Genomic DNA, 22,332 nt, shown 5'->3' on the forward strand with positions numbered 1-22,332 from the left:
TTTTTCATTTTATTCCTATAACCAAATGGGCCTAAATTAGACGTTTAGTGTCAGAATCAAAGTTTTTAATAATTAATTAATGCAGTAGGCCGAATCATTTTTTCCTCCCCAAGAATATTTTTTAAAAAAATAATAATGAAATGATTCGATCTAAATCGTGACTGAAAAATGAGATCCAATCTTGAGTCTGATGGTGAGACATCCAAATTGCTGTGATTCCAGGGAGAGTCATTGTCCTTCAAAACAATAACAGAGGCGCATGTGAACTGTCAAAACTGCGTGTTTGTTTTCTTGGAGAGCGACAATTCAATTTAAATTTCTCCCCAACGTCCTTTTCATCGTGCCCCTCTCTATTTGATAATAATTACACTTTTTTAAAAAAAAAAATTCCTTTTCGCAAATGTTCTTATAAAAACAAACCACATATTCTTTTCTGGATTAGAAGAAAAAACAAAATAAAAGCAGGATATCTTGGAGCCACCCATTTGACTGTCAGCCTTTTCTTTAGAGAATAAAAAACAGATTTCGATACCTCATACCATATCACCCACTCTGACAGTTTTGTTCTTTCTTTCTTTCTTTTTTTTTTTTAATTCTATCATTCAGTCTTCAAAATACTTGATAATGTTACAATCTCTTATCTAAATTAATTTAAAATTCACTATATGGGATTATTATTACCAGTGATGATTTTATAGAATGTTATAGATACCTCGATGACACTTTTAATATAGTTATTTTAATGTAACTGTGTATTTTAGAATTGAAATTCTAAATCTCAGGATAAACTATTTAACTCTATCAATCAATTAAATTAATAACCCCTCAATTCCTTTATACTTTCTCAGCTTAGAAAAAAAAATACATAACAATCAATTCAAATAAAATTTTATTTTTACCCATAATTAAATTTTTTTAATATTTTTATTACATCCTCTCACATTATAAATGACTTCGACTAAGGATAATATTAGAAAAAATTAATTAATATTCCATTAAGTGATCACTTATAATAAGAACCTAGAAGATGCTTTATAATAAAAATTGGGAAAGTATAAGTTTTGTAACGTACATAAAGTACTCATTTAATCTCAATTTATAAGCCATTTTTTGGCAAAATTATGCATTTATTAAATACAATTTCCAATTGCTTCTCTTCTTCTCAATAGGAATGGGGATATGAAATCACTTCACTTCGCTACTTAGAATAATTTTTTAATCAATCACATAATCTCCTAATCAATTTAAAAACAATTACCAAACCTAACTTTCAATGCACAATTGTAAGGAAGGACATCCGAAATAACAGGAACAATAACAAAGCTAGCTCTATTTTTTTTTTGTCTGTATATAATGGATAATAAATTAATATTATAGTTAAACGGTATTATTATAACTTTAAATAAATATAAATTTATAAATAGTAATGGTACTATTGAAAAATAATTTATATTATTAGGATACATTTCAAATAGTATTAATGCATAAGATATGTGGATTTGGGGGGAGGCAACCATGGACACTGATGGAAAAATATGACTATTATTAATTAACTATTTTTTATTATAATACGAATGTGTGTGTGTGTGTGAAACCCAATTTGGTGAACCTATATGTAATTTACAAATGTTATTGATAAATTATGTTATTGAGATGACAATTTGTTTTTTTTTTTTGGATTAAAAATATCCCCAATATCATGATAAATTACAAAAAAATGCTATTCCTCCTTATTTAATATACTACTTTTCGTATATTTCCTCTAATCCTATTTATAAATTATTTGTAATATTTTTATCAAAATTAAAAAAAATTAAATCTTATTAACTTTATCTTAAAATTAACAAGTTTTTAACTACACCCCTATTAAATACCTACTCTAAAAATAAAATATTATAGTATTTAATGATCTCACTAATATTGAATAGAAACATAAGAATAAAGTAAACATAATAGTCATTGAGGCGCCCTTTAAACGGATCAAAACAAATTTTTTTTTTTATTTTATAAATAGGATCTGAGAAGTATGATATAAAATGCTTTCTAGATTTTTTTTAATACTCCATAATTTTTACACAATTTATCAAAATCGGATGAATCATTTTTGAATTAATTTTTTTGGGGGGGGGGGGAGCCCTCAAATTGTTGGGAGGAAGGGGGTCATTAATATTATGATATGATTATTAACTTTAATTGATGATAGTTTTAGAAATTTGGAAAATGATTTAACAAAAAAAAATTAACAACAAATTTTAAATTTTTTCTTAGACTTTCTAATTTAGTTTTAAAAAAATTGCTACTCCTCTTATGCTATTTATAAAGAAGGGAGAGAAGATTAATTTTAATTATATTTATAAAGAACTTTCATTATTTTTTATATTTATCTTTAATTTTTATACTTTTTAAGTATTAAGAAAAATCATTAATATAATTATTTTTGTCTTTATTAAAATGCAGATGTTAACGCTTATTAAATTTTAATATAAATTAATAAGGTTTAATTTTTTTTGTTTTTTTTGGGGTTGCGGTGAAGTATTTTGAGAGTGACTCACTAATCAAGTAACCATCAAAGCATTGCATTGCATCACGGCATCATCAGTTACTGGTCGTGGATGATGGCTCTGAAATCTGAATGATGATTAAAGGACACCACAAAGAAAAAAGGTTAATAATTGATGGTTACTTGATTAGTGACCTTTTTGCCTTTTGGGTCCTAAAGGATTAGTTCCTATTCCAATGATGGTTAAGGCTAACAAACTAAGATATGGCTGACATTTGTGCTTTGCTTTTCCGTTCCGTCCGAATTGTGGGGACAGAACGAGAGACGAGGTGACGGTGCTTCAGCCTCTGCCTTCTGGTTCTTATTTCCCTTTTCAGCTCACCCGCAAGGGTTTTTCGAATAAAGTGGCCAGAGTTTTTTGGGTTAAGCACAGAGTCATTACAGTTACTGAAGATGAAAAAGGACGAAAGAAAATAAGAAAGAAACCAACTTTGATTGGAGGGTTTCACCATAGTCTTGCTTTGGGTTCCAATTCTAGAAACCCAGTATTTTCACGTGATATATTATATGATAATCTTGCCGTGGGTAACATTTTCAGCCCTTCAATCAAATATGAACACATGATTCGAGTTGTGATATTGTGCTTCGTGCGCTCTCTCTTGTGGGATTGTAGTTTCTTGCGAAGAGCCGAGGACTTGGTGCGGCATACTTTGGGCTTACTTCTGCACATCTCGATTCGGTTGTGAGGATCACTTTCTTTGCATTCGGATCTTGGCGTGCTGTGACGAACGTTGCTTCGCTTTCCTCATTATTGTTGGGCTGGTTTTTCCCGGAGTTTAAATAAGATCGAAGGTAAAAAAGTTGGCATTGTAATTGGAAAACCTCTGTTGGACTGTTGCATGCAGGGTTGTTGATGGATGTTTGATTCATCATAGAAGTCTTTCTTCTTCTGTAGCTATATTCATTAGGCACAAAATTGGGAGCTTTCTACTGGAAAAGCTAATACTGTAAAAGGCTAGTGTTAAACTGGCTACTTGGAATGGTATGTTTAAGATATAGGTGACAGGGTGGCGGAAGAATCCTATCAACGAGATAAGATGAGTTCCAGCGTCACCGGAAGCTTGGTCTGCAAAGGAAAGCTCTTGGTTCATATTGCTGAGAATGGTCGCTCTTTTGACTTGGATTGTGATGAAACCGCGCTTGTTGAGGAAATCATGCGAGTTATTGAATCTCTTTCTGGGATTAACTTTAATGATCAAATTGTCCTCTATTTGGATATGAAGCTTGAGTCACAGAGACCGCTTTCTGCGTATAAGCTTCCATGCGATGACGGAGAAGTGTTCATTTTCAATAAAGCAAGACTCCAGAGCAACTCATTGCCTCCTCCACCAGAGCGAGTTGACATTGACGATGTTGTGGCGCCTCCATCACCGTCCTCATCTCATAATCCCCACCCTCTGGATGATGCTTCAGACCCTGCTACGAAGGCCTTACCTTCATATGAGCGGCAATTCAGATATCATTACCAATGTGGTTATGCAATTTTCAGACGTTCAATAATGAAATATGAGCATTGTGAGAGGCTTCTGAGAGAACAGATGGTTCAAGAGAGAGCAGTGGAGGTTGCAAGGGGTAACTTGGATCAGTACTATCGGGTGATTAATCAAAACTATGGGGATTTCATGAAACGTTATATGCAGCAACGCCACATGCATTCTGACCTTGTGGTGAATTTTGGGAGGAATGTTGAAAAACTAAAATCCTGCAAACTTCATCCTGCTTTACAAACTCCTGCCTGCAAATGCTTGATGGATTTTGTGAAGGAAGAGAACCTACAGAAGTCGGTGGAGATTTGTACCAACTCCCACAAGCAGTTTGAGAATAAGGTTTTACAATTTAAGCAGGCATTTAGTGGAGTGAAGCAGAGGGTTGAGGGATTGTTGTCTGTCAAAGATGTCTTGTCCATCAAGAATTTAGAACAAACAATTAATGAACACCAGAAATATATAAATGAGCAGAAGAGTATCATGCAATCTCTCAGGTTAGTTTTGGTTTTATATTGTCCAATTTTATGATTGTGGTTTGTTTGCTCTTACTGTCTACTGCTCTTTATTAGACGGCGAAAAGAAATACATGTATTCTGGCTGCTTGTCAAAAATTGCCAATCTCTCAAATTGGCTTCAGGGTTGCGGGTTCAATTGTCGTTGCTAACAATTGTTTTGATTGGCATTTTTCTCAGGAGACATTAGTCTAACATTTTTAAATGCTCTGGTTCTCATAATTGGGCAGGTGGATCTGATCTATAATCGATTCCTGCAAAGCTTCTCAACCATTTCTTGGTCATTTTGATGCTTATCTGGTTGAAAATGCTCTTTTCTAAATTTTGGAACTAAACACTTTCAAGTTCACTTGAAGTGAATTGGAATAGAATAATGGTGCTTCTTTCTGGACATCATTTGTCTTCACATGTTTACTGCTGTATTATTCATTATGTTATTCATTCTATATTACTCTTATTTTCTGAGACACGAATAAACTTAATAAACTGCATTTTTGTTGGGATTTCTGCAGCAAAGACGTTAACACTGTAAAGAAACTGGTGGATGATTGTGTGTCCTGCCAGTTGTCTTCCTCATTTCGTCCTCATGATGCAGTTTCAGCCTTGGGTCCTATGTACTATGTTCATGTCAATGATCACTTGCCTAGGATGCTTACTTGTGATCAGGCTATTTCCAAGCTACTTGACTTTTGCAAGAAGAGGAAGAATGAAATGAACACATTTCTGCACAATTACATGCAAAACATAACTTATGCTTCCTATCTCATCAAAGATCAGAAGCTACAGTTTCCTGCCTTCAAAGAGGCAATGACACGTCAGGATAATTTATTTGTGGACTTGAACTTGTTCTATGGTATTGGCCCTGCATATAGAGCTTGCCTTGCTGAAGTAGTGAGACGAAAGGCTTCTATGAAGCTGTACATGGGCATGGCTGGGCAAATGGCTGAAAGGCTTGCCACAAAGCGGGAAGTTGAGGTCAGAAAACGGGAGGAGTTTCTTAGAGCACACAGTCCATACATACCTGGGGGTGTATTAGAATCTATGGGATTATTTGACATCCCTAACCAATGTGAAGTTAATATAACTCCATTTGATGTTGGTTTGCTTGATATTGACATAGCTGATGTGGATCGTTATGCTCCAGAGTATCTAGCTGGAGTAGCATCTAAGCTGGAGAAGCATGGAAACTTTAAAGTTTCATCTGCTTTGTCTACTTATAGCTCTCACTCAACTGAGGCTGTGGAAATTGCTACTGGCTCTTGTACAAGGTATTATTCTGAGCATGAGGACCTTCTTGATGGCAGTGAGTTGGTTGAAATTGCTGGAACTAGCAGGTTGGAAGTTGAGAATGCAAAACTAAAAGCTGAGCTTGCTTCTAGAATAGCCTTAATTTGTTCTCTCTATCCTGAGGTAGAGTATGAGTCATTAGATGATGATAGGGTGGATAGTATACTGGAGACTGCTGCAGAGAAGACAACTGAAGCGTTGCAATTGAAAGATGAATATATCAAACATATTGAAACCATGCTTAGGATGAAGCAGAAGCAATGCATCTCATATGAGACACGCATTCGAGAATTGGAGGAGAAATTGTCTGATCCGTATTTTCTGGGCCAGAAGAATTCCAGTGTAAATGATGCAGCTGAATTTGCCCTACGATCTGGGAAGAAAAATGATTGCAAACCAGGATTTGTGAGAGGTGACGTTCACATTCATTGCTTATCAACTACTGAATCTATGGATGAGATTTCATGCATCTCAAGTCCCTTGGGTGCAAAACTTGGTCCTTTCACAGAACACAGAGGGAAAGCTATAGATGGAGTGGATGAAAGCATGTTAGATTCCTCTAGATTACAGAACGAACAGTGGGATTCTCCTATGGTGGAGCTTCATCATGAAGAAAGGCAAGGTGGTAAAATGATAGGAATGATAAGATAGTAGGACAATTGTATATGTCAATGACAAACAGTTCTACTGCTGAGAGCATGCCTTCACCCCAGGATCTTGAACCATGCAACTCAGCAGTTCCTCCACACTTGGATTCTAAAGTAAATGGTGATTATTTGTTGGAACTACAATATTCACTTGCAGACAAGACAAGCCAATTAAACAAAACTGAAATGAAGCTTAAATCTGTTATGGAAGAGGTTCCCTTGCTTAGAAGGGAATTGGAAGCAAGTCAGAATCTTCTTGATGAATCCCAGGTAACAATGTGTGTCCAGATGTATATCAATCTAGGGTTACTGTTTTCTGAAAGGAAGTTGCATTATTATCTTGATGTTCAGTGTTTCCCAATCTGACTACTGATTTTTTCTCTTTTCCCTATCTCAATGTGGTCTGCAATTGTTTCAATTTCTGTCTATGGAGACGTGAATTTATATGCTGGAATTTCATTGGGAAAGTGTTTTAATATCATCTAGCCCAAAAAGAAATTATTCAGTTCTTTTCTAATTGTATGCATTATTAAACATGAATTTCATCAGGAGAAGAGTTTTCTATTATTCTGTAAAAAGCCAAAAACATAAATTACTCATTTCTCTTCCCTTCCCGTGGTGATACAGGAGAGAACTTGAAAAGGGGGAGGAGGAAGGATAAAAGGGGAGAATCTGTGTGAGAGAAATGTGGGGAGAAATTTTCAGAAAATACAACTGAACTATCATCCAACGTCTTCATAAAACACTATTATAGGGCTATATAGGGAGCACTAAAATTAAAAATAGATAAAATAAGTAAAACTTAGAAAATACAAATAAAAGAATTTAAAATATTAATTGATAACCCTAATCGTAAATGAAATATTTCTTATGTTCGTCTTAATGCCGAATTTACAAATAATTAACAAGGAAAGATATGATCTGTTCATTCTCCATCATTCTCCCATGGTTGCAAAAGACATGACTGAGTTTTGAAATGTGTTAGTGATAGAAAAATCTGTCTTGGAGCTTTAGGTAGGATGAACTCTACCACTTTAGATTCTCTAGTGCATGTTGAATAAGCAACTTGATTGGGATATAGCAGTCAGTTGGTTGATTCTCAACGAAACATTCTGCAACTTGTGGTTTATCTTCAAACTGTTCTTCAAAATCACCATGATCTTCACATCCTGAGTTTACTTCCAATTGCTCTCGAAAATCTATGATTTTATCATCATCATCAATGTTTGATGGGCAATCAAGGGGTTCCACAATGATAACATCGGGCTATTTTGAGATAGCTCTCCTCTTTTACATTGAAATATTGAAGACGTTCTTCTACCTTTAGGTTTCCCGAGTCATTTCCAATGATTTATCTACTTGGTATATTAGTGGCACTCAAGATTTCCTCAAAATGGTGGTGAACATTTTATCTATTAACCCAAAGCTCTCCTTCAAGATGCTTCAGGCTAGTCGTTGTAGCAATTTTAAAGAGTCAGATTTAGTGAAAGTACTCCCAAATGATTTGAGTTCAACCTCCCCAAATTAACTACCATAGGCTATATATTGGGAGCCCAAAATAAAGAAAAGAAAGGAAAAAGTAGAAAATACAAATAACTCTTGATTTTCTGACACATTTGGAATAACAAACTCGTTCGGGTATAGCAGTTTAGTTGGTTGAATCTGTATGCGTAATTCTGCAACTCGAGGTTTGTCTCAAAACTTTTGTTCTGTTCAGAACCAGCATGATCTTCACATCTAACTTTACTTCCAACCTTTCTTCAAAATATTCAATGTTTCGATCATCATCAATGTGTAACAAGAAATCAAGGAGTTCCACAATGATAACATTGGCTCTGTAGAGATAGCTTCTACACCACACAAGCAGGTGCACATGGCAAAAGTAAAGTGAAAATATATTTGAAACTGTTTTCGTTTGAAGGAATGGGTGATAGCACAGCAAAACGCAGGTTTTAATCAACAGTTTAAGGTAGCTTTTAGATTGATAGATTTGAATTTGAATTTTATAGTTGAAATCTTGCATTTCAAATCTTACATTTGAAATCCATGCATTTAAAATCTTTTGTTTGGGTAGTTTAAAAAATTTCAAATGAAAAAAAGAGATGAACTGAGACTTGAAATGAAAATAAAAAATGGGAAATGAAGAGTTTATTTTTATTTTTCAATCGACAAGAAATGAAAAAAAATACAAGAATCATAATAGTGAAAACGTGTAGAGAATAAGATGTTTGAAGTTGTTAGAATTTTACATGATTAGGGAATAAAGGAAATTTGAAATTATAAAGGAATTATAATTTGAAATAAATTTAGATTTGAATCAAATCCAAATTCATGAATTTTTGTATATCCAAATGAGAAATTTGGTTCAAATTCAAATCCTCATTAATCCAAACACACCGTAAGTTTGTTGTTCTTTCTAGATTTGGCTACGATGTGAAGGTGAAATGATATGTTGGATTAGCATTTGACATCTAGAACTTGAATAGGGAATGTAAGGCAGCAAGGATGAGTTATATTGTTCATTTTCGTATACATATGAAAATGCACTATCTTTTTTCTGATGTATTTTTCCCCTTTTGCACATCAGATGAATTGCGCTCATTTGGAGAATTGCTTGCATGAGGCAAGGGAGGAAGCTTTAACACAAAAAAGTTCTTCTGACAGAAGAGCCTCAGAATACAGTTCACTGCGTTCATCAGTTCTTAGAATGCGAAGCCTTTTTGAAAGACTCAAGAACTGTGTTTGCTCTCTTGGTGGTGTTGCTGGTTTTGCTGATCCCTTGCGGGCTTTGGCCCAATCTTTAGCCAAGTAAAATATACTCCCTCCAACTTTTTATTTTCATTACGATTATTATTATTTATAAAGCCCCTCCTTTCCATAAAAAGGAAATTGCTTTTTTTGGGGTAGGCTGAAACCATATTAAATAACAAACTTCTTCTTGTGAGGATAATTGTGCTTGTGAGTAATTAACTTTATATGAGAACATCAGTAATTTGAATACTGAATATACTCATGAAGTTACAATTTTTATGGTCTAAAAGGTCATCTAGAAGAAACAATTTGATTTTGTAATTCCTAGTTGAATTGACAAATACACTCACTGGTAAGCAGTTCTTATTTTTGGAAAAAAGAAGGGGTGGGGATATTGGAGCCCACCCAACATACCTGACATCAGAAAGTGTTCCTTTCAGGAATTTATATAAGATGCTTCACAGTGATATCTTCTTTTTATTTATGAATTGTAACAAGATGATGATTCTGATACTATCCTCTCCTTCAGGTCTGCAAATGACAGTGAAGATGATGATACTGCTGAGTTCCGAAAATGTATCCGCGTTTTAGCTGATAAAGTTGGTATTTTGTTGAGGCAACATGAAGAGCTGCTTGTCAAGCATCCAAAAGTTGAAGCTACTAATGAAAAGCTTAGGAAGGAATTGGAGGATAAAGCAAATCAGGTCAAAGCTTTATGCAATAAGCACCAACAGGAGAAGCAGGTAACATATCGTCCTCATGTTACTGACGGTTCTAGGTTGGTTTCATGTATATTAAGTTTTTGAAAGTATGTGATACTGACTGTAGTCGGTAAACGATCTTTTTGAAGACTGCATAAAGAACTCCATATCTATTGATAGTTTTAGGTCTGGAGCCTCTGTCTTTTTTGGAAATTCCAAATTTTGAACTGAGCTGATATGAATATGTGGCAGGAAAATCAACTAACTAGAAAATATGCTCTGCTTGTGATTTTGCTTCAGGCAAACAAAGAAAAGATCTCTTTTGGTCGCCTGGAAGTTCATGAGATTGCTGTCTTTGTCCTCAACGCATCAGGACAATATCAGGCAATTACAAGGGATTGCTCAAACTACTACTTATCTACTGAATGTGTGGCCCTGTTTGCCGACCGCCTTCCTAGCCGACCCAACTACATCATTGGACTGATTGTTCATATTGAACACCAAGTTGTGAAGGCCACGCCTCCAACTTCCCCTCGGCCTGAGCGTGCTAGGGCAGATCAACTGATCTCTGACATGGGAACTGATCGGTTGACCTTGAATTCAGGATCAGCTTCAAACCCATATAGTCTCCCCGTAGGCTGTGACTATTTCGTAGTGACAGTAGCAATGTTGCCTGATAGAACCACTCATTTACCCGCTTCCTGATCCTGCACATGATCCTTGATAGATATGGATGGGACGTGAGGGAAGTAATCAATTGTATATAAAGTCGTCATTTCAAGTTGGAATTCTCTTTGTGGAAGCTGAACTTATTAACCATTTGTACATATGATGATCCATTGTTTTAGTTGGCCCCCTTACATATTTCTATCCTCTTTGTGAATATTATTACTTGGCACTTTGTTGTTCATTCGGTATCTTGAGCTTTCAATTTGGAGCTGGTGAACAAATTTTTATACTTTACTGATGCAACTGATTTAGATAGTCGTTTAGCCTTTGAAATTTACATCCCCTCTTTATCGATGTTTAGAAATCTGTCGTGATTATTGAGCAAGACTACCAGTTCACGATTCAGTGATGTAACTGGAATCTGATTGTAATTGGATCTAAGCTTGGCTTGGATAAGGAGGTAAATGTCTAATTTATCAGAACATACAATCTCCCATTCAAGCCGTTTAAACTGAATTCCAGAGGGTACAAAGGTCAATGACTGAAGCGGTGCAAAAGTTAAATCTACACCCCCGCCCTTTTTTTTTTTATTTTCCTTTGGAACACAAGACTTGAGTGTCAACTGGTTGGGATTTTAAATTAATTCCTGGTCCCTGGCTTTGACTTCTCACCATGCAAACATTTCATCTTAAGGCTTTGGATATCCTAGGAACCTCCTCAAGTTACCGGACCAAACAAAATTTAGCTACTGATATCTTCGGCTAGCAAATTGGATTGCGATTGTTACACTCGCACTCTCCGATTGACGGAGAGTTGTGCAGGCTTTTGAAGAGTAACTCATTATGGCACAAGAAAATCAGTCTAATTACCAATACGAAGTTCCTGTACAACATTAGATGCGATTGTTATCGACAACAATCTATCAATTAACATGCTATAAGCGACCTAAAACGAGGTGGACGAATTGGAGCCACAATCTGAGATTTGAAAGTAAATTTCTTAAGAAAAGGCTTTAGGTGAATATTTTTGCTACAAATTTTCTAATCTTCGTCCCTGTACTCTAGCTAAATGGAGACGAATTATTCAATCAAGAATTAACACAATAAGATTCAAGTCACGAATTATTCAAGTATTGAACTAATATTAGATGACACATGATTTACATACCAACATACAACCTTCCACAAGCAAGGGTAGGGGAAAAAATAGAGCTAAGCATCTACTCGACAACTTTTTACATGGAATCGCCAGGATTCTTCATTAAAACATGTTTTCCAAATCCTAGCGACTTCCAAGGGAGAAATTAAACAAGCATGTCTCGTATTTTCTACATAGCTGCTAGCTAGCATCTGCTATGTAGTTCAAGCCTCGCCCCTTTTGAAATGCCAAACTGGACAAATTTATCTGGGTTGACTGCAATCACTGTCCTCTTCTGATATATTAAACAAGAACTTTGGAAGAGATGCTATTCGAGGGAGATGGAGAAGCAAATCTCCAAATGAGTCTTTCCTGGACATACCTGGAGCTTGCTTGCCCCCAGAGACATCCTTTGTGTCCTCTTCAGCAACCTTGGCATCAGTTCTATTTTTGTTGTCTTGCATCAATCCAAGATTATGATTCAGATTAAGATTTTCATCAGGTTCTACAGCAGTACATCCCTCAGTACTATGTGAATTTTGCACAGTCGCAGGATCCTGCAGAAGACAACAGAGAGAATTGACCCTAGACATGAGCGATTTTTCATCAGACGCTGCTGCAACCTGAATGTCACTGAGTAGGTACTGTGAAATGTCCTCCAGCATCGCCCGTAATTCAGATCCACCAGAAGGTGGATTCCCAGAGTTTAATTGCTCAGAAAGACAATGTTCAATGTGGCTCATAAAATCACTCACGGACATTGAAGGGTGGAGCCCAGGCACTTTAATCTGATCCCAATTTCTTGGACCCTTGGACTCGGTTTCAGAACATCCACTACCTTCAGTTAAGATAGTCCATAACCAAAATGTAAGAGATAAATAAACTAACTCATACTAAAAGCAAATGTAAAACAATAAATAGCTATAAATAATAAACTTTTGTCAAAAGACAGAGGTGCACTCAAGCATGAAAAGTCCAGCACCAACTACTGAAGATGCTGTGAACCAAAAAATTCACCCTCTCTAATGGAAAATGAGAAGATAGATGAACAAATCAATAAGAACACCTGCCAGGGAAGTCAAACAAGAGCCAAATTCCTAATGTACCTGAACTGGGGGAAGGTGCTTCTCGGGACCGGCTATCCAAGGTTATGCAAGAAGGATCACTGATTTCAATATTAAATGATGATGACTGGGAAGCATGAGGTGACCCTATGCCCTGCACACAAGATGATGCACGTACTTTATCATTGACTTGATCGAGACAATGATCCTTGGATTCATCTGGGTTGACAAAAGCAGATGGTCTTGTATCAAAATATGGTGAATCCAAAATTATTGCTGGCTGCTGGCTTAGGAAATGAAGTCGCGCATCACACTGGATAAGCTTTTCAAAATGCTTGTTCAGCAGTCCTTGTGGGCATTGCAGAAAATGCTGCCTACAGAACAACAAAAGAGTATTCTCAAAACATCTCAAAAACCAATGTGCACACGCGCGCAAGAGGATGGGACTAAACCTGCTGTACAATCCTACTGCAAATAAAAATGAAGCGCCTAACAAAATTATTTTACAATTAAAACCACTACTAGCCACAAATATTGTCAAGCGTACATAGAGTAATGAAAACAATTCAAATGATCTTTTAGAATGGTTCTGTTGAGTGTCTGTTGAATGCCATAATTATCTTTCCAAAATTACAAAATTATTTCATTTGTATGGGATCAATTCATGACAGCTAAGTCAGCATCTATGAAACAGATGACAACATTGTTGGGAGAAAAAAAGGACCTGTATTTGCTAGCTTGTCCATCAGTAAAATCTGCAGTGGCCTGCCATAGAGTATGCTTTCTAGGCTGTGGATTAGTCTCCTTGAAGAAAAGAGGCTGCCGAGCCAGCTGAAAATAACTCCAAAGTTCAAACCATTACTCAGAAAGATACCCAATTTCAAAGAACCATGCTAAGGCATAATATAGAGAGGAAAATAGGGCAATCACTTACCACGACAGACAATATACTGGGTCCATTGTCCGGGAAATTTGCATTGAGTGCCATAATATCTGACCATTGAATTTCTATCTTACTCTTTAGGCCACCTTCAAGGACCTCCCAAACAAGCTTATGTTTTGCAAAGTAACACTTTGCTACCAAGTCACCCTCATATTTAGATTTATACTGCATGAAAAATAGCTTTCAACCATGCTGAATTTGATAACAAACTAGATTTCCCAAACAAACAGTAACTTGAATCTTGAATATACCTCCCAAGAGCCAATTCTTAAAAGTGAAGCTGGAAAATTTGAAGCCTTAAGCTTGTCACCGGCAACTGATGCGTAAGCACCTCTGCTCTCCTTTTTCATGTCAGAGTTTAAGTTTTTATCTTGTGTGTTTGAAGGAGTTGTACTCCCTTGCGAAAGCTTCATTTGAATCAAATCTAACAGTGAAGGGCTCTTCCTTAGACGCAGCCCCAAGGGGCTAGGCTCATCAAGTATATTGTATTGCAAAGGCGGATTGTTGTACATATCTGTTGAAATACTCCATTGCTAACCAATGGGATAGACAACGCAATATATGAAAATATTAAAGACAGAACATCTTAAACTTGTAGACTATTTTATAGCCATATAGGAAAACAAAGCCAAAAAGATAAATAAATAACGAGAACTTTTCATCAGGTTAGAAACCCAAGGGAATGATCTATAATCTCAGCTTCTTAAATATTCACTGGACCTCTCAAACTGTTGGCAACATCTCAACTATAAAGGTTATGTTTGAGGGGGAGCTCCCCCTCCCAATTCTGCTGCTGCAAAACGTCATTTTTTTTTTTTTGGGAGGGACGCTCCCCCAAAGCCAACACACTCAAAGTCTGGTCTGGATTTAACATCACATATCCAAAACCATCAGTCACGCATACTGGCATGCATATGAATTTGTGAGTGAAAATTGTTAATATATATATATATATATATATCACGATGGAATTTGTTCCACATATTACGTTATAACATTGTTAAAATCTGCCAATCTAATCCGGCAGATAAAAGGTCATGGAAATATATCAAGTACCACGTGATACGTAAATATTTAGAAGTTGCGTCCATGCGTCATACACTAAGGAATGGATATCTAAAGCATGCATATCAATCTTCCCATCACAATTGCAATAAATAAGTTAGGCAACAAATGTGGACATATAAAACATGCCACCATTACAATTTGGAATCTGCAATTCCTGACTATAATGTGGAAAAATAAATAAGTTAGATCAAGTTTTATGTCACCAATGATGAGCTTTTGAATGCGTTGATTCAAAAAAAAAAAATCATTGCTGAAGGATCACTTTGCTTGACTAGTTTTTTTTTTCTTTTCAAAAAAAAAAATTGAAGCAATATGGATAGCAAGTGCGAAGACAACAAATGTACCAGGAAAAGAGTGAAGTACTAAAAACACAATACCGCATTTTGAATAAACCTTATAACACCCGTTGAGGATGAGATTTAGACAAGAATCCTAATTTTCACCTCCTTACACTCTGGGATATCCCTTAAACGAAATCAAGAAATGACCCTTGACCACATATGTCATCATCCAGATGTTGATCAGAATTGCAAAGCTCTTCCAGTAACCAAACAACCCTAACCAACAGATTGCTTACCTCTTGAGAATCCGAGGAAGGCCTACAACGCTTGTTCAGAGGTCCATGCTCTTCTTCCAGCGGGTCCTCGATCTCCAACTTCACCGGCACCTTGTCACAGACGGCCGGCTTCTTTTCAAGCTCCGAACAGAGATTCCCGGAATTCATCAGCTGAACCATCAACTTTTTCGGGCCAACAACTTTTGAAGAATAGAGCATGCAACGATTCAAATGAATCCAAAATCCGGAGCAAGATCCAATGGAAGGAGCTGTGATCGAGAAGACGGAGATTTCGAAAACCCTAGAACAAAGAAAAGGCTCTTGGGAAAATTGCCTGAAGGTGCTGAGAAAGATGGCTGATGGCATATAAGTGCATGCACGTGAGGAGGCCGCGCGTGCGACTCTGACCGAGGACAACTGAGTGAATAGACCAAAACACCCTTGAGATTGTGGTTTGAAAGCCGTTGGAGAAGGTGCATTGAATTTGGCTGGTTTTGTCATTTCGGCGCAGGTTCTTTGAACAGTATTCGGAATGCAAATTTGGATATATGTGGGACCAGTATTTCGCTTTACATGACGGCGTTGTTGATTGAGCGAGAAACGTGGAGGAAGATCACGCGGTTGCTTAACAGACATGATTGCTCATGTTTACACGTCACTTTCGCCACGAAACAACAACTGGGCAAACGAATTTCGAAGGGTTTCCTCACTTGTTTTTAAGCAACGGCAAAACTGAGCGGTCAATTATTCGAAAAAAATAAAAATAAAAAAAAGCACTGACCAGTCATTAAACAATTCATTCACGGCAATAATCAAAAGTGTGTGCAACGTTCGTCAAACTAATCATAAATATAATATTTTATGAGAAAATTAAATATAAGGCTAATGAAGCATGCCCTCACAAAGTTTAAAAAACACAATCATGTCTTTTAAAACTTAAATATAATTTAAAATTAAAATATACAGATAATATTATCCTTCATTATAATGTATGATCAATTAAACTATTTATAAAAAGTTAAAATAGTAATTATAAATTATAGATGAAATAGTTATAAATAATTAGTATTAAACTTTGTTAGTAACTCATGATTAATTTAACTATTAAACATATGAAGTTACAATTATAAAATATTGAAGTAATAGTTGTAAATTGTTGATGAAATAATTGTAAACAATTAATGTTAAACTTTATTATTAACACATAATCAATCAATTTAACTATTAGATATATTAAATTATAATTATAAAATGTTGAAATGATAGTTATAAATTATTGATGAAGTTGTTGTTAATTATTTTATTGATGTAATTTTTTTATAGACATTATTGTCTTTGCATCTTTTATTTCAAATTACATTCGGGGGAACTTGGATATGATTTTTAAATTTTACTAGACTTATTTATAAATAAATATGCTCCATGAAACCTATAAATAATGTTCCCATATTTTATTGAGTCAATCAAGAAATTAGTTAAATAATTTACTGATTTAATTGGATAGGCCTAATGATCTCTTCTAAGCAATGCTATCTATATACCCCCTCTAAGAATCAAACTACGAAATGATACTTTAGGAACTCACGCCGCTACCGTCTGTGCTATACTCACTTGGTAGATTGGCCTCATTTTTAATACTATGGTTTTTTTTCATGTTTATACATTCCCTCTATTTCTAAATATAAGAAAAAATAACCAACTTAAATTGTTTAAAAATTTTGGTCAAGTATAATAATTGTGTTTGAAAATAAAAATTAGGCTAAAATACCATTGTACTTAATCAAATAGTTTGAAAATATGATTAAGTTATTAATTTTATCTGAAAATATAATACATTTTTAATTTTATCTCTATTTAAATGAAAAATTTTTAAATTTGTACTACATTTTCTCTCATAGTTGATGATTTTAAATATGGACGATATGGAAAAAATGTAAATAATACCCAACTAAGTACCTTATATTACTTACTAAAGAATTCCTCTAGAAAATACCGTATAATAAATACAGGAGGGAATACATATTACTACTTAAATTCTATACAAGACAAAAATTGTCTCCTCTTTTCATCATCCATCAACAAGGCAATAATCAAGGTTATTGATTCCAAGGTAACTAATTTCTTTTGGGGATTTGATCATGACTCAAAAAGAATGCATTTGGCTAAGAAATATTTCCTCTTTCCTCCCATCTCTAAAGGTGGACATGGTATTTGATCATCTCATCAAATGAATTTGGCTTTGTTAGCCAAACAAATTTGGAGGATTTTATTCTCTCAGCCATACTCCTTGCTTGGTAACACTCTTAGTATAAATATATATTAATCTCTCTAATCACATTAAATTAAACTAAAAAAAACCTTATAGTGTGTCATGGTTTTGGAAGGGTGTCTTAGACTCTTAAGACATTATTCTTAAAAATATGAAATGGCAAATAGGTTCTAGAGTTAATATTTTGATTGATCATGGGCTTTGGTGGAAATTGATTAATTGTAATTTGCTTAACAGGTTCGCTTAGTGTCTGATCTCATGATACACAAAAACTCACCTTGTTCTTCCTTTACCTAAAATAGAGATATGATTCAACAAATCTATAGGCCTTAGGATGCTTAAACCATTCTCAAAACTCTTTTTTTCTTGCTTTCTTTGGATGATAAACTAATTTGGTCACTAAGTTCTAATGGCTCTTATTCTATTAAAGATGGTTTCTTTTCCATCTGTAGGTATGAAACTTCTATTTCCAATGATTCCTTTTGGAATTTTCTATGGAAAATTAAGTTGCCACATGAGCACCTCCTGTTCATATGGAAATTGATCCATTCAACAATTCCAATTAGAGACATTCTTCAAAACCATCATTTGGATGCACAATCTCAATATGTGTTTGGATGTCTAAATTCTAAATCATTGATACATCTGTTTGATAATTGTAATTATACTAGACCTATATGGTTTGGTGATTTGTCTATCCACTCCTTAGATATTGAGGTTGTTGGATTGTTTAACTAGATTGTTTCTATGTTGTCTCGCTTATACAAGGATGGGCTTGATTTTCAATTGAGAGTTATTATTATACTTCTCAATCTGAATTGGCAAAAGAGGAATCTTACATTTTATAATGGAATTATCCATCAACCTATTCAAGTATTGTTGGAATTTCATAGTCAATGCCACTATCTTTTTTATATATGTTATTGGTATGATACAAAGTGATAAAAGTAGTTCATCATGTATTTTCAACCCTTCTAGTTGTGCTTGGAATTGTCATCCAGTTGTTCCTCTACTTTGGAATTAGAATGCTAGGATGATCAAGATTAAAAGAGGAACTACTTTCTCATATATCAATTTAAAACCTATCACGAGCTTTACTTAGATGTGCTCTTTATCCATTGAACATAACTCCTTTTTGTTCTACTTTAGAGCTTTATTGATATAGATTAAGCATAAGAAATATCAAAATTTCACTGATCATTATCGTTTTTCTCTGGTCTACTACAAAAAGAAGCTTTATAATTGTCTCTTGCAAATCTGGTCTTTGGTAATTGACATTAGATTATTGCTTGAGAATCTTGGTGCTGTTTACTTTAATATTTCCCAAGGCAAATCTTGTTTTCTTTCCCCCTTTAACTTTATAGTTCTTCAAACTTATATTATGTAAGCTACCTTCATGTTATTTAATTGATCTTTATATAAGAAAAAAGGAAAAATTACAACCAAGGATTGCTGGAGGATTTTATTTACCGACAAGTATAAAATAATTATGAAATTTTGCTGCAGGACTAAGGGATCAAAACGTAATTAATTTTTAGTGTGAAAAGACAAAACTGTCCCTCAATTTTAAAAAAACTGCTTAGTCACCGGTTGCAAGAGCTTTGACACTGGTGGCTGGACCACCCTGTCGAATCGGCCATTTGAGCTCTAACAATCATAGCCAGACTGCAGCAGGAGCTTCAACGCCAATCACCGGAGCATAAGGGAGGCATATTATTTTTTTTAAGGTGGCCAAGGTCCGGCCACCGATGTCAAAGCTCCGGTTGCCGGTGGCTAAGGAGTTTTTTTAAAAAAAATTGAGGGGCAATTTTGTTTTTTCACCCTAAAAATTAATTAAGTTTTGGTCCCTTAGTCCTGCAACATAATTTTATAATCATTTGGTACTTGTTTGTAAATAAAATCCTCTAGCAGTGCTTAGATGTAATTTTTCCCAAAAAAAAAAATCAAGGGTGAAAAAGAAATAATGTTTGAACTATATTATTCTATGGTAAAAAAAAAAAAAGCTGTGCTATACAAAGTTTAAAGTGACTTCCACACCCTAATTCTACCCTATAATATTCCTAGTTCTTTCAATATTTACTATCAATATATTAATTATATACAAAAGTTGCCCTAATTTTAATGTATTCATAAACTTTGATTAATACAGTCCATGCCTCAAAATCAAGTGTGAAAAATTAGAGAAAAATCACCAATTAAGTATTATTATTAATGTCAAATGTTTGTTTGGTGTTGTATTTGTAATTTACTTTATTAGAATAAGTTTTTAGGTTAAAGTGCATTTTTCTATTAATAACTTTTTTTGAAGAGCATTAGGCACCTATACTGATAAGTAAGGCATTTTTTCTATTAAATCATTTTTCTAAGAAGCAAAATTCCCCCTTTGTGAGTTAACTATCATGCTCAACAACATAAACACGCTTAAAATCCACGTGATGGGGTGGCTGACGGTTACAACATTCCCAAGAGCTCCTCAAACTTTGCCTAGCGAAGGTAGAGAAGGGCTTGCATAATGAGCAAGACAAGGACAATAACAAATGTGACTCTCAGGCAGCCTACTTTTTCAAGAGCCTTTGTCATCCTCCACAGAAGGTTCAAGATATTGTCATTGGTGTGAAGAATACCGAGCAGTGGCTCTAGAGCTAAGCTATCTAGAAGAAACAAGGCGTGTGGAGTTCTACTCAATAACAAATCAAGAAGCTCTTGATGGTATATTTAGTGCTGAATTAATAAGATCTAATACATATAATTGAGAGTGAAATGGGAAGCTCAATAAGTAATTGTATTGTTGTAGCATATGAAAGTGTGCAAACAAGAAACTTTGAAGATGAAGGTGAAAAATGCATCGCTCCAGGAGTTCCAAGCCTCAGAGTGCCTAGAAATGTGGAGCCTCCAAAGATTTTGTGCTCACAAGTTGAATAGTTGGGAATGAATTGATGGGTTATTGGGTTGAAGAACTCGATGCTTTTGATGCATCTCAGACTACAACTCAAAGGATTTCCTTTTGATTGTAAAATTAGATGTTACTCGGGATGATTAGTGATTCAATTATGGCTTAATTTCTTCTAGATTTCTTTTTCTTGTAATAATAAACTTGCTTGTTCTTGTTTTCGTCACTTTCATCAACATCATTGAATGCTTTACGTCCCTGTAAATTCAACAGATCACTTCCTTCTTATTAATCAGATCAATGAAGATGAGCCATGTAGGCAAGTCAATAGGGAGGTTAGATCCCATTTGTTACTACCACATCATTAGATAACATCTAAATTCATGGCTAACTCACAAGGGGGGAATTTTGCTCCTCAAGAAAATAGTTTAGAAAAAAAATATCCTACTTATTAGTATAAGGTGTTCGATACTTCTCAAAAAAAAATACAAAAAAAAATGCATTTAAACCCTACGTTTTTCTAAAAGCTTCACTTAACTGAACCATGTCCTAATATGTTTGAAAATAATCTACATTCCTACAAATTACATAGAACTAGTTCAAGAGATAACAATGGAATAGGGCCTAGACTGATTAGAGTTCCATAGCTACATTCACGCAACTGATTCAATTTTGAATTGCATAGACTGTTAAAGGTGACAGATATCATGTAGAGATTGTGGTGGAGCCTGATTGCAATGAGAGGTCAGCTACGGATTAAAATTTTGAGAGCCAAAGATGATTCTAATAACTAGTAGATTTTCAGCAAACAAAAAGTTGGCTAGACTTTATTAAGTACAAGCCTATTTATAGGACTCTTTTAATCAAATTGTATGGATTAAGAAATGCACTTAAAATTAGTTAAAAGTCTTGATTTCTTCACAAAATTTATATAAAATTCCTTAATTACCTTTACTTAAAAGATTAAAGGTCCTTTTTGCCCTTGAATTTTATTCTTAAGGTTTGTGAGTACCCTAAACTCGATTTTGATTATTTTTATTTCTAAACTTTCAAAATGCATTGCTTCATCACCCCACTATTAACTTGCCATAACATGTGGAGTGGGTCCTATCACTTATTATTGTTATTTTTATAACAAAATATGAAATTAAAGGTCACTTTCGCCACTAAACTTTCCCTTTAGAGTTTGTAAGTACATTAAAATTGAGACAAAAGCAACCTTCAACCCAATATTTTATTATAAAAATATAAAAAATAGTGGGACTCACTCCACCAAAATTAGACGCTATCACGTGTTAAAAGTAAGGTGATGAGGAGGCACGTTTCGAACATTCGGGGACAAAAATGACCCAAGTCAAGTTCAGAATGCTCACAAATCCCAAGAGTGAAGTTTATAAGTAAAAATGACCCTTAACCTTAATTAAAATTATTGACTTTACCTTTAAATTTAAAAATCAAACATGCCACTCAAATGAACCAATTGAAATACACAGACATTTTTAAAATAACTCATTAATGCTTTTTTAAGTTTTCTAAGGTATCTTATATTAAGAACCTAGGAAAACTTTTAGAAGATGTTTTATATTAAGAACCGAAGGGAGTAATTGAGGTGAAATGTTAGTAAAGGTGACAACATGCAGTTATGGTGGGATGAACTGTGGCGTCACTTAAACGGACCTCAAATGGATTTTGTAAATGAACTGATCTCAGAACAACTAATCACAACAACGGTGAAAGATTTGGCTGATTCGAGTAGAGGATGGAATTGGAATGTGCTTAACCTGATGATCT

At 34.7% G+C, this 22,332-nt stretch overlaps 2 protein-coding genes across 2 annotated transcripts; one reads left to right on the forward strand and one right to left on the reverse strand.

Moving 5' to 3' along the window:
• The first annotated feature begins 2,782 nt into the window (after positions 1-2,782).
• On the forward strand, positions 2,783-10,813 carry LOC129295722 (autophagy-related protein 11-like). The gene is given in 6 exon segments (XM_054934268.1): positions 2,783-4,541; positions 5,072-6,476; positions 6,479-6,763; positions 9,081-9,301; positions 9,774-9,987; positions 10,246-10,813. Coding segments are annotated over 6 exon segments (3,474 nt in total). The 5' UTR covers positions 2,783-3,597; the 3' UTR covers positions 10,651-10,813.
• A 922-nt stretch (positions 10,814-11,735) lies between these two features.
• Positions 11,736-15,763, reverse strand: LOC129295720 (uncharacterized). Its single transcript, XM_054934266.1, has 6 exons — positions 15,404-15,763; positions 14,010-14,291; positions 13,750-13,923; positions 13,540-13,646; positions 12,858-13,189; positions 11,736-12,589 (listed from the first exon to the last, which is right to left on the reverse strand). Exons 1-6 carry the CDS (start codon positions 15,746-15,748, stop codon positions 12,015-12,017), a joined length of 1,815 nt encoding a protein of 604 aa, XP_054790241.1. The 5' UTR covers positions 15,749-15,763; the 3' UTR covers positions 11,736-12,014.
• Between the last annotated feature and the right edge of the window lie 6,569 nt (positions 15,764-22,332).

Source organism: Prosopis cineraria, unplaced genomic scaffold (genome assembly GCF_029017545.1).
Source record: "Prosopis cineraria cultivar Desert tree isolate PC_DT_omini unplaced genomic scaffold, ASM2901754v1 PC177, whole genome shotgun sequence".
Taxonomy (NCBI): Eukaryota; Viridiplantae; Streptophyta; class Magnoliopsida; order Fabales; family Fabaceae; genus Prosopis; species Prosopis cineraria.

What these genes read in the sequence shown, in the direction of transcription:
- LOC129295720 (XM_054934266.1), bottom strand. Translation starts at nt 15,748, where the DNA reads ATGCCATCAGCCATCTTTCTCAGCACCTTCAGGCAATTTTCCCAAGAG. An exon ending in TAAGAATTGGCTCTTGGGAG is followed by an intron (nt 13,924 to 14,009) that starts GTATATTCAAGA and finishes TTTTTCATGCAG; the next exon opens with TATAAATCTAAATATGAGGG. An exon ending in GGACAAGCTAGCAAATACAG is followed by an intron (nt 13,190 to 13,539) that starts GTCCTTTTTTTC and finishes GTTGTTCTGTAG; the next exon opens with GCAGCATTTTCTGCAATGCC.